Raw genomic sequence first — 12,791 nt, forward strand, 5'->3', positions numbered from 1 at the left:
GGTTTGTCTCTACACAGAGGAACTGGGTGGCAGGTTGGAATCCTCCTACCGCACACCCTTCATTCCTATCTTTTGATTCCTGAATTAGGTGAATGCATTACCCCATAAAAAAAATACTTTTCTTTAGATGTTTAAAAATCTGTGTTCTCTTTTCTGTTCCACTGATCTACGTATCTGCTTTTATGCCAGTACCATGCTGTTTTGATTGTTATAGCTTTGCAGTATAATTTGAAGTCAGGTAATGGGATGCTTCTAGATTTGTTCCTTTTTCTTAGGGTTGCTTTGGCTATTTGGGCTCTTTTTGGTTCCACATGAATTTTAGTGTTGTTTTTAAACAAACACAGAGGAAGGGACACCCAATTCAGTAAATGGTGCTGGGAAAACTGGATAACCACATGTAGAAAAATAAAACTGGATACCTACCTCTCACCATATGTAAAAATTAACCAAGACAGATTAAAGACTTAAATCTAAGACTTGAAACCATAAAAATTCTAAAAGAAAACGTAGGAAAGACTCTTTTGGACACTGGCCTAGACAAATAATTTATGTCTAAAATCCCAAAAGCAAATGTAACAAAAACAAATAAATGGCACCTAATTAAAAAGCTTCTGTACAGCAAAAGAAATAATCAACAGAGTAAACAGACAACCCACACAACAGGAGAAAATATTTGCAAACTATATATCCAACAAAGGACTAATATCCAGAATATACTAGGAACTCAAACAAATCAGCAGGAAAAAAAACCCAAAACAAAAAATCCCATTAAAAAGTGAGCAAATGACATGAACAGATATTTCTCAAAAGAATATATACAAATTGCCAACAAACAATAAGAGATAATGCTCAACATCACTAATCTTCAGGGAAATGCAAATTAAAACCACAATGAAATGCTACCTTATCCCAGCCAGAAAGGCCATTATTAAAAAGTCAAAAAAAACAGGCCAGGTGAGGTGGCTCATGCCTGTAGTTCCAGTACTTTGCGAAGCCGAGGTGGGCGGATCACGAGGTCAGGAGTTTGAGACCAATCTGGCCAACATGGTGAAACCCGTTTTCTACTAAAAACATAAAAATTAGCTGGGTGTGGTGGCACGCGCTTGTAATCCCAGCTATTTGGGAGGCTGAGGCAGGAGAATCTCTTGAACCCAGGCGGCAGAGGTTGCAGTGAGCCAAGATCGCATCACTGCATTCCAGCCTGGGTGACAGAACAAGACTCTGTCTCAAACAAACAAACAAACAAACGAAAACCAAATCAACAGTGCGGATGGGGTGAAAAGGGAACGCTTATACACTGCTGGTAGGAATGTAAATTAGTACAATCTCTATGGAAAACAGTACAGAGATTTCTCAGATAACTAAAAGGAGATCTGCCATTTGATCAAGCAATCCCACTACTGGTTATCTACCCAAAGGAAAACAAGTCATTATATAAAAAGACACCTGCACTCATGTTTATTGCAGCACAAATCACAATTGCAACGATATGGAATCAACCTAAGTGCTCACCAACCAATGAGTGGATACAGAAAATGTGATTTATGTATATATATACACAAACATACATACCATGGAATAATAACCATAAAAAGGAATAAAATAATGTCCTTTGTAGCAACTCGGGTGGAACTGGAGGCCATTATCCTAAGTGAAGCAACTTAAGAATGGAAGACTAAATACCACACGTTCTCACTTGTAAGTGGGAGCTAAGCTATGGGAGTGCAGAGGCATAGAATGGTGTTGGAGGACACTGGAGACTCAGAAGCATACTGGGTACAATGTGTACTATTCAGGTGACAGGTACACTAAAAGCCCAAGCTTCACCACTATACAGTTCATCCATGTAACCAAAAACCATTTCTACCCCACTAAAGCCACTGAAATAAAAAGATTTTAATTAAAAAAAAATCTGATCTTCCAAAAAAGGGCAAAATTACATATTTGCTATTTTTTTCTATGTCTTTACATGGCTCAAAACATCACTGGCAAACCCAGGTGTGGCCCCTAACTCCGATTTCTGAAACCCAAGTCTGGGAGCCCCTGCACCACAGGCAAATCAAGACGTTGCCAGGCACTGACTGTCTGATCCCTTCCTACCTGAGCTGGAGGTGACTGATCAGCCAGCTACATTCGAAGGCTTTTTTTTTTTTTTTTTTAAAGATTAGGTAAGTTTTTGCTAAATTACTCAGTTTGTTTCCTTAGAAAACTATGTTTATTAACAGAGCTAGGTTCCTTGACAAGCACCAGTTTGCCGAAATCTGTGTGTAATGCTGTTTTAACATCCCAATGCCAGGAACACTACTGGTGCTCAGTATTTGTGATGAATACACAATGCGCTGGCTAGCCAGATATAGGAATGGGTGGATTTGAGCCATTGCTACTCCATGCTCACGTAGCTGAGATGCCTATAACATGCTAATGCAGGCATCATACGGTGTGAGAATATTCTTCAACTAAACAAAATAATGCCTCTGGAATACTTCAACAGGTTATGGAGCTTTGAGTTTCTGACTCAAAGTCAATTTCAACATTTGGACTTCACTCTCTGCTTTTATCACAGTTAATCAATAATGAACTATAGCTAAACCCCAGTTTTGTATCAGGTACAAACAAATACAAACCAAATACTCAGCTCTCATAAAACCTTCATCTGAATCCTAGATATACAGGCCAGAGGCACAGACACAAACCTTCATGTGGACATAGCTCAAGGCAAACTCCACTGCTAATGTCTCACACCAGCCTAATAAAACATGCTGGGACACAGGCTGCCACCAGGCTGAAGCACAGACATGGCCAAAACACGGTATTCGCAAGCAGAGTGACACCAAGCCTCGCACATAAGACTATTCGGGAATTATGACATCACATTATGGCACAGCAGGATGATACCAAAACCTCACAGAGTCACCCATGACATGACTTAATTCACACAGAGCTGTTATATGACAATTATGTTTCTTAAAAATGCAAGTTTTTCTGAGGAAGCAGAAAATCCATTAAGCACAATCAGATGGAAAGTCTCATCTCTGTAAAAATAAGCAAAGTTACACAGACGAAGCCTGGCGTTCCTCTTACTTCTGAGTGGGTGGCATCCTTGTTGGAGAAACATCTCACACAAAGTCACCCCCAGCACTACTAACAAGCAGCCATCACCCACACGAGTGTTTGGAGGGCTGGTGCTGTGCTCACAAAATATTTGGATGACTAAATGCTACTGTCAGCCTCCAAAGAGACACTTAGAAACATTCTTGTAGCAAATTTATTCCCACTCCTAATTTTAAAACACCAATGACAACACCAGCTAACAAGACATTTGAGGAACTATACTTTTTCTTTTTTCTTTTCTTTTGGTAGAGACAGGGTCTTGATATGTTGCTGGTCTCAAATTCCCAGCCGCAAGCCATCCTCCTGACTTGGCCTCCCAAAGTTCTGGGATCATAGGTGTGAGCCACCATGCCCGGCCAGGGACTATACATTTTTAATCAAGGATTTTCACAAAATTAACGTATTAATCAGCTGATTCTTACAGTTAATGCTTTCAGTTGGGTTGGAAATTTTGAGAGGCATCAAAACAACCCCACTGCCTTACATCTGTATCTGAAGGAGCCTTGTGCCGAACTGTCCTGTTAAGTAGTTCCTCAAATGTATCCTGACAACTGTATCACCACAGGAATACATCCATTCGGATAAGTCAAAGAGAAAAAGAACCTACCAGATAAAACATTTATAAAAAGTATGAAAACTTTAAACCAGACTAGTACTGATTATAACTATCACCTCACTACACTGAGAGCTCTAAAAATAAATGAGATAACAAAAATGTGAAAGCATACCAGATGGAAAATTAGAAAGCAAACAGTCTCTCTTCTCTCAACAAATGAGCTCACCAGGGACAGGAAAAGAAAGTTTTTTCAGAGCATGAGAAAGGAAACTGCTTTAGGAAACCAATTCCTGCTCCCTCCCCACTTCCTAGGAAGACAAAACTCAGGAGTTACATCATGACACACCTTCCAGCTCGGACACAATGGAGATACCCCAACCCAACTGCACACAAAGTTTGCGGCACAAAGGGAGCGCCTTTTCGCAGTGAGATTACAGGGCACCACACGTGTTTTCTACTGCTTCATCTGTCTTCCTGGATGAAGAATATATCACTGGGGTCCAACATGCTTCCATTCTTGACCATTTGCTAGGTTGCAAAGCCAATGACACCTACATAAATGAGATTTGACCTTACAGGTCATGTACGTGGAGGAAATAAGATGTAAAAATAGGCACCACCAGAGGCAGGAATCGAACTACGGGTGGTAGGAATAACAAGAGGCTCAGGAGCTACCAGGTCGTTAGCTCTTATGTACCAGGCACCGGAATCAAACTACGGGCGGGCGGTGAGAGATAACAGGAGGCTCAGGAGCTAACAGATCGTTAGCACTCATGTGCCAGTCACCATGCCTCAAGCTCTTCATTTAATTCTACAACTCTAAGAAGCAGGCATTATTATGAACTCCATTTTACAAATGAGGAAACTGAGGCATAAAGAGGATTAAGGAACCTACTAACAGTCACACAGGGTCTGCTGGCCCAGACACGTTCCTTCTTAGGAATCCCATCAACTGCCAGAAAGGGTCGGGAGAAGGCAAATTGGAAAAAAACACAAAATGAAATGAAAACTTTCTATCTCCCCCCGGTCCCATTGGTAGGGAGAATTCTATAAATCAGCTTTTAGACTAAGTATTTGGCCCACAGTCAGGATAGCAAGATGCTAGGGAGTGATAAAATTTAGTCATCACTCAAAGAATTTCCAATAAAAACCTGTCTCCCTGCTTCTGGCTCAAAGAATATCGGAAGGCACTTTTGTGCACTGTTGGTAAGGAAGTAAATCCTGATGCACCTTTTTAAAGGGCAATTTGGTGGTGTCCATCATTATCTCAAGTACACATCCTACAGATGCACTATATATACCCGAACTTCTGCACGTTGCAATATGCACTGTAGCATTGCTTATGGCAGCCAAAACAGTGAAAGCAAGCTAAAGCTTGTGAGGGGCAAACTAGCAAGTTTAGCCAGTGAGAGGCCTGGCTCAACAGGCTATGGACTAGTAGTATACGCTGGAATCCTAGGGAGGGAGAGCTTGGTAAAAGCTGACATAGAATACTCTCTCCAAGGCATATTGCTGAGTAAAAAGACTGGGTACAGAACAGTATACATACTATGATCCCATCTCTACAACAATATCTCCTTAGTATACAAATGTACCTATATATGCATTCAATTTTCCTAGATGGGTACCTAAAAACTCTTAATAGTTTCTTCTATGCAGTGAAGCTAGGGGAAAAGGGGAGAAAGGAAATGATTGCTTTTCATTTGTGATCCTTTTGAAGTTTCTGAATTTTTTGGCCATGCTTATATATTGCCCTAACTATCTGGAAAAATATCAGAGAGTTTTAATTTTTCAATTTCCTTCTAAAAAATAAATCTGTGTTCTGTTAATTATACATTTTGCTGGTTGTGTACCTTGCTTCCTTCGTACACCCATCCCAGACCCTGTACACCAAAAGCAACTTGGTTGGCCGACACATCTAGACACGTGACAGGCGGGCCGTGGGCGTAAAGGAGGGTTCTGGCGGAGTCTTCGGCTTTAAGCAGGTACATCAGGTCTCCAGCAGCAGCTATTGCCACGGGGTACCTTCTGGTTTCTGGAACTATTTCAAGGTGCTGAACCTGGCAAAAGGTAAGAGTTGTTTAGTCCTACAAATTCACCCTGACTTGGTCAAAAATATGCAGTTCCTCCTACACATCAATGAGAAGACCAGCAACCCAACAGAAAAAGATGGGCAAAGGAAACACTCACAGGAAATGAAACACAAACAGCTCTTACACAACTGGAAAGGTGCTCAGTGTAAGAGAAACACAAGACACCCCTAAAAAGAGAAAATACACAATGAAAATTCATTGAAATATGATGCTTCAACTTTCATCTCTGTAAAGATCAAGAAATCAGCTAACACCCTGGGCTGGAAGTGAAGGAGGGGAAAATCATGTTTCTGGATCCCACTTACCGTTGGTGGGGACATAATCTTGTTCCATTTCCATCAAGGGAACTTTGGAAACTCTTATCAAAATGTCACGTATGCATGCACTCCGAGCCAGGACATGCACTTTTAGAAGTTACTTACAAATGAACTCACACATATAAAAAATGATTATGTACAAGGTTATTCATGAACTATAATACAATTGTGTCTTAGCTAAAAACTAGAAAAACTGAAACACCCATTACTAAGGGACTAATTAAATAACTTAGTGTATCTCTACACTGAAATACCATGCAGTCCTAGAGGGAAGCATGAAAACATTCTTTATAAAACGAAACAAACGGGATGATTCTCCACGACGAGCTTAGCGGGTAAAGCAGGAAGCAAGGTGAGTAAGGCAACCCACCTTCTGACAAGTGTACAGGGCAGGAGAGAGAAAGCAGACCATGTGCTTAACTCACACATCCATAAATCTTTTAACAATGGCTGCCTTCAAGGACGGCAGTGGATTGTGGGATGGGGAGATTTCCCACTGTCAACTTTATTGTGTCTTTTAAATTCTGAACCATGAGGATGTAATAGCAATTCAAAAAATAAAAGGTTGGAATTTTTTTTTTTTTAACAAGAAACTGAATAAATAAAATTCACTCAGTTCCAAATTCTCAAAAAAGAATATTTTAACATTTGTGCCAAAATGTGTGGCCAAAAGGTTAAAAATATCCAAGTTATCTGCTCTCTCCTGGTTTCAATGTCATCAGGGTCCACTTGGCCACCGGAGGGTAGGAAGGGCTCTACGTACACACATTTTTCTACCCACCCGGCTCTCCAGTCCTGACTGTGTCACCACCAGCACTTTCTCTAATGTGCATGAGTCTGAGATGTACTTTTCAAGAATAATTTGATTCTGCCCATCCACAGGCGGCCCATTTCTCCACGGTGCCATTCACAACAGAATGTCGGCTCCGCGAGTAAATCACAAGAGGACACGTGGAAGGTGAGCCGCACTGTGTAATTATGAAAATCCACAGTGTGAAAGGGCAGCGCTGCCCTGATCATATGCCAAAGAGTTCAAAGCAGGCCTCCGGAATACCATCCAGAGGAGCCTGAGGGAGCGTCAGCATCCGGGGGACTCTGCTAATCCTCGGGCCAGCTTCGCAAGCCGCAGGTCCACCACAAAGGACAGCTGCTCGAGGCTAATTTCACAGACCTGGGAACATTAACACTGCCATCCAGGGGCATGTATGGAAGGGACAACACTGGCTCAGCTCTTCGGGCCAGGGGTGTCTTTTCCAAGGATAGTCAGAGCATTTTGTGGCAACCCTCCACCCAAAGTGAAAAATAATTCCTAAAACGTGCATAAAACACACCTCAAACAATGGCTGCTTGCTTCCTCTCATGCCCCCAAATCATTTCTTATTTTCCTAAAACTGACATCATCCATCTAGCCCTTTAACTGTATCTCCATGCTGGCTTTCTGACAGACCATGAGGCTCATATTGACGGTGGTGCTATTTGCTGGGGGCTGTAAACTACTTCAAAAAGCTTGCAGTCTGTGCCAGGATGCCACCTTATTGCCAAGGCAGGATTTGCACTTCACAGAGACACTGGCATCTTAAGGAAGTATCTAGGTCCATATAGTGATCACTGGTCTACAGTATTCTTTAATCACAGACTAAATAGTAAGAACTATGGAAGTTTCGAGAACAGAAATATACTTTCACATTTTTTTTCTAATGAAACCCAGGTGACATGACAGCATCAGGCTGTTTTGGGGAGCACTACATCCAAACTGCAGAGGCTCATGGAGGTGAAGTGGTGATGCCATGGCTTTTTAAGTTTAATTCTAGTCTAAGAAGATTTCCACCAGGGAAATAATAGGGAGGAACAGGATTGGTTCCAGGTCAGGCCATCAATTCATCACTCAGTGTTGGCTTTTCTGCTCACTTCCCTACCAGTGCCAAAATCAAATTTGTTTAAATTAAATCCAAACTCAGAATAGACAGATTTGAGCACTTCCTTCTAGCACTAATCATCTCCCACTCTACAAATATAGAGGTTCCTGTACAACTGAACTCAGAAATAAGCTCGACATAAACAACTCTTAAGGCTGGCTGAGCTTCACACGTGACATCCAGGAACATGGCTACCCAATTAACACCAACTCGAATCTATCTTCACTCAAGTTACTTTTAACTTCAGGCAAGATAGTCTTGGGATGAAGAAAGTGTAGGAATGGAAACCTTCTTCCCATATGGACTAGGATAACACCACTGAACTCATTCTCATGTATATATTAGGTCAGAAACTGATCTTCGATTCCCACTGGTGCGATTCCACAGTGTTAGTCTGAAGAAGGCCAAGGAACCAGTGATGAACAGCTTTGGCCCTAAAGTCAGCCCTGAGGTTTGCATCACAACCTCTTAGCTCTGAGACCTGGGGCAAGTCAGTTCACCACTCTAAGCCTCAGCAAACAGGGAAAATGCTACTATGTACTTTCTAAGGCTGTAGTTAGATTTATAGATGTAAGGTCCATCGGAAGCTCTGAGTGAATGCGAGTTTGCCAACACCATTAGTACGTGCTTATATTAGACCCAGAGATTCTAAGAATAGAAGATAAAATGACCAGACTAAAAAGCTCACCAGTTTTGGAACTTCAAATTCCGCAGCTATCTGCCAGTACCCCTCCTCATTGGGGGATAACATCATGACGTCAAAAGCAGAAGCCGTGGCCACAGCTGCATCGTCCTGGCTGAGGGCTAGTGCCTGTATTCTTGCGTCGTGCTCAAAACGATGAACAGGGTACCTTCCAATTCTTAAATTCCAAATATTGAGGAACCCTGTGCAGCAATTAACAATGCAGGAAACAAGTTTTTATTTGTTTAATATGTTCAATTATTTTTAAAACATGCAATATAAAGGAAAATTTTTTAAAAGAGATACCTTAGAAATGAGACGCAGTTCTAAACATGAAATCATTTATGTTTCATATATACCTGACGCACATGGCCTGAAGGTAATTTTATACAATATTTTATTTTACTTTTTGTTAGAAACAGTGTCTCACTCTCTCACCCAGGCTGGAGTGCAGTGGTGCTATTACAGCTCACTGCATTCTTGAACTGCTGGGCCTAAGTGATCCTCCTGCTTCAGCCTCCCAAATAGACGACTGTAGGTGCATGCCACCGTGCCTGGCTAATTTTTAAGCCTTTGTAGAGACAGGGTCTCACTATGTTGCCCAGGCTGGTTTTTTTTTTTTTTTTTTTTTTTTTTTAACTATTGGGGTCAAGCAATCCTCCTGCCTCTGCCTCCAATACTGCATTGTGTTGGAATTACACACGTGAGCCAATATACCTGGTCTATACAATATTTTAAATAATTCTGTGCATGAAGCAAAGTTTCGGCTGTGTTTTGGCTACAAACCCATCACATGAAGTTAGGTGTGAAATTTTCCACATGTAGCATCATGTCAGTGCTTCAAGTTTCAAAGCATTTTGGATTTTTGGATTAGGGATGCTGAACCTGTATTTTACACCCTTCGTCACCCTCATTCTCCTAAAGTCTCTGTTAGCAGCAGCGCTTTATTTTGCACAGTTCTAAAACATGTGCTTCCATATCCCACACTTGCCGAAAATGCCAATTTTCCACTCTTCTCCCAGCACCTTCAATGCTGCTATCCAGATTAATGCCTCTTTTGCACACTGGCCATGTCACCACCTTTCTCCGGGGTGGTTTGCAGACTGGTAGCATCAGTACCACATGGCGACTTACTCGAAATGCAGACTGTCAGGCACCAGCAACTCTGGTGATGTCCACTTGAGATTAGGGCCGGTGGTCTACGGGAGCTTATGCTTTCCTACCAGTCAGATAAACTTTTCTGTACTTAGCATGTCATTGATTCTTCTTTCCTCACAAATACTTTCTTTTTATCATCCCATCCACAAAACTATTTCCTCCCCCTCAGAGAGTTACCCAAGAAAATAATAACTTTCTGCATTAGGCTGGTTAATGCCCTGCTCCAATTCCAATTCATTCACCGAGAAATAAATGTGTGGCGATAACACAATCTGTGGCTCTCTGAGTTCAAATGCAGCTCCAGCACTTGTTAGCTAAAGGACTTAGGGAAGCCGCTTAAAAGCTCTGAGCCTGTTTGCCTTTCTGTCAAGTTGAAGATAACATCACCTACTGCATAGGACTGTGGGGCGGATGAAAGGAGACCAGACACACAAAGTGCTGAAGATGGACCATTCCTGTATTTCTACGCAGTCTATAGTTCCTGCTGTGGTATAAAACATATTTAATCTATCAGTAATGCTAATTTCCCCTCTATTTCTCATCTGTAAATCTAGTCCTATTTCCTGTAACTTCCTATTATCTAGAACCAACCAAGCTTTTTGCTTTCCTTCTCTTGGCAGTGTCTTCCTATCTTTCTTTTTTCTTGCCTTCTACTTTGTCTTTAAACTGTAAATGCTTTGAGTTTAGGCTCTTACTATAAAGGATCATTCAGCACTAAATAAATATAGAGAACTGGAAGAAAATCATACATTTGGGCTGCTTTGCCAGACTTTCAAACTGTCAGTAGGCTAAGTAAGCGATCATAAAAAAAGCAGAGCCTTTTCAAGCTAACTGTTGCTTTGCATGTGAAACAGTGTACTCTTTTCAGAATCATGATAAACTGGGGGGATAAGCAGATCACAAAAGGTTCCACAACACATTCCCCTGGCATTTATTTGGGTAACTTTTTTCCATTCTGACTCAGAAGAGAAAATCATGCTGCAGAAAATGCCAGTGGCTCTACAGATCAGAAAAGAGACAGGCTCTCCAAGATGTCTGGTCTTAACATGGGCTTCCTTCAAACATTTTGCACTGCATTTGTTTGCCTTTGTTTTGAGACATCCCAACAGTAAAGAGAAATAAAAACTGCTATTTGCATAGAGCTTCTGTGTCTTCAGAGACTCACGTGTCTCCTCTCACGGAGCATTCACTTCCATCTTGGGAGGAGCACCATTTTACTCCTCTCCCGGAAAAGAAACAGAAGCACTGAGTGGTTAAACAACTTGGTCCAAAGCCACTTGGTATGTCATGAAGTTGGGCTGGAATTTAGCTAGAAAAGTGCGGGATGAGTGGCTGCATTGGTAAGTGCATAAAATAACTATGAGCTCAGTGAGTGACGTACACCATCAAACTCACCATGGGTGCTGCCAAGCGTGGAAGCTATTTAACCACAGCTCACTCTAAGCACACATGGAGTTTATCTATAAACACATGTTTCATTATTAATCAAGTATTGGTTTTGCTGGCATCATTTTTCCAACAGAACTTTATGCAATATAATGCCCTTCACCACAAGGTTGAGTTGCACAGAGCCATTCTGAGTTTTGGGGGAAAAAAAATTCCAGGGTTCCATCAATTTAATGGTCAAATCTTTCTCTCCTGAAAGCCTGTTGTATCATTATCTTTTTCCGTTTCCTCTACTTCAATTATAAAATGTCACACTTGGTCAGATCCTTACTTGTCAGTGGGTCTATCACTTGCACAGGCCTTCAACATCATTTTTAGCTGCAAAAACATTTAGGACTGTTATGTCCTCTTGATGAGTTGATTCTTTATCACAGGCAAAGTCCCTCTGTGTCCCTGGTTATTATCATCTTTGCTCTGAAATCCACGTTGAGAGTGACATGGCCACTCCAGCTTTCTTTCGATTAGTGTTAGCATGCAGAATTTCTCCCATCTTTTCACTTGTGTCTTTATATATTTAAAAGAGATGCCTTTTCTGCAGGGTTTCTGTAGACAGCTTATAGTTGGTCTTGCTTTTAATTGGGGTGTTTAGACGATTTATATTTACTGTTATTATTGATAAGGTTGGGTTTAATCTACCATTTTGCTAATTTTTAAAATTCATCCCATCTGTTCTTTGCACCCTTTTCTCCTCTTTCATTGCCTTTTTTATTTTTTGGATTAAGTATTTGTGATAACTGAATGTATTTATTCCATTTCAATTCCTTTGTTGGCTTGTTAGCCAAAACACTTCGTTATGTTGTTTTAGAGGTTGCTTTTTGATTTTAACATAAGTATTTATCAGTCTACCTGCAAGTAATACTGTATCACTTCACATGTTACATAAGAACTTTAGGTAGGGTGTGGTAGGTCATGCCTGTAATCCCAGCACTTTGGGAAGCTGAAGTGGGTGGATCACTTGAGGTCAGGATTTCATAACTAGTCTGGCCAACATGATGAAACCCTGCCTCTACTAAAAATACAAAAATTAGCCAGGTATGGTGGTGGGCACCTGTAATCCCAGCTACACAGGAGGCTGAGACATGAGAATCACTTTCACCTGCGAGATGGAGGCTACAGTGAGCTGAGATCTTGCCACTGCACTCCAGTCTGGGAGACAGAGTAAGACCCTTTGCCTTAATTTAAAACAAACAAACAAACAAAACTTTACAGTAACATACTTCCATTTCTTCCCTTCTAGCCTTTGTGCTATTACTGTCGTACTTTTTATTTTTACATGTTACAAACTTTTTATTTGTACATTTTGTAAACCTGACATACATTGTTATTACTTTTGCATAAACAGGCAATTATCATTTAAAGATATTTAAATAAGAAAAAAGCCATTTCCAGTTATCCATTAATTACCACTTCTAGCTCTTTCACTGTCACTTTCAACATCACAAAGTCCTGCAGTTTGTACTAGGTTTGCAACGTCACTTTGAACTGTATTGTTGGATATCTGCCCCAAAAGCA

The 12,791-nt window shown here is 41.0% G+C and overlaps 1 protein-coding gene across 2 annotated transcripts in view; it reads right to left on the reverse strand.

Moving 5' to 3' along the window:
* Positions 1 to 12,791, reverse strand: part of FBXW8 (F-box and WD repeat domain containing 8) — a 126,577-nt gene that overhangs the window by 35,406 nt on the left and 78,380 nt on the right. For both annotated transcript variants that reach the window (XM_039472272.2, XM_074402186.1), the window contains 2 exons: positions 8,682 to 8,878; positions 5,521 to 5,727 (listed from right to left, as the gene is read on the reverse strand). In XM_039472272.2, the coding sequence (XP_039328206.2) occupies positions 5,521 to 5,727; positions 8,682 to 8,878 (404 nt within the window). The remainder of the gene's footprint in view (positions 1 to 5,520; positions 5,728 to 8,681; positions 8,879 to 12,791) is intronic.

This window comes from Saimiri boliviensis, chromosome 7 (genome assembly GCF_048565385.1).
Source record: "Saimiri boliviensis isolate mSaiBol1 chromosome 7, mSaiBol1.pri, whole genome shotgun sequence".
In the NCBI taxonomy this organism is placed as follows: Eukaryota; Metazoa; Chordata; class Mammalia; order Primates; family Cebidae; genus Saimiri; species Saimiri boliviensis.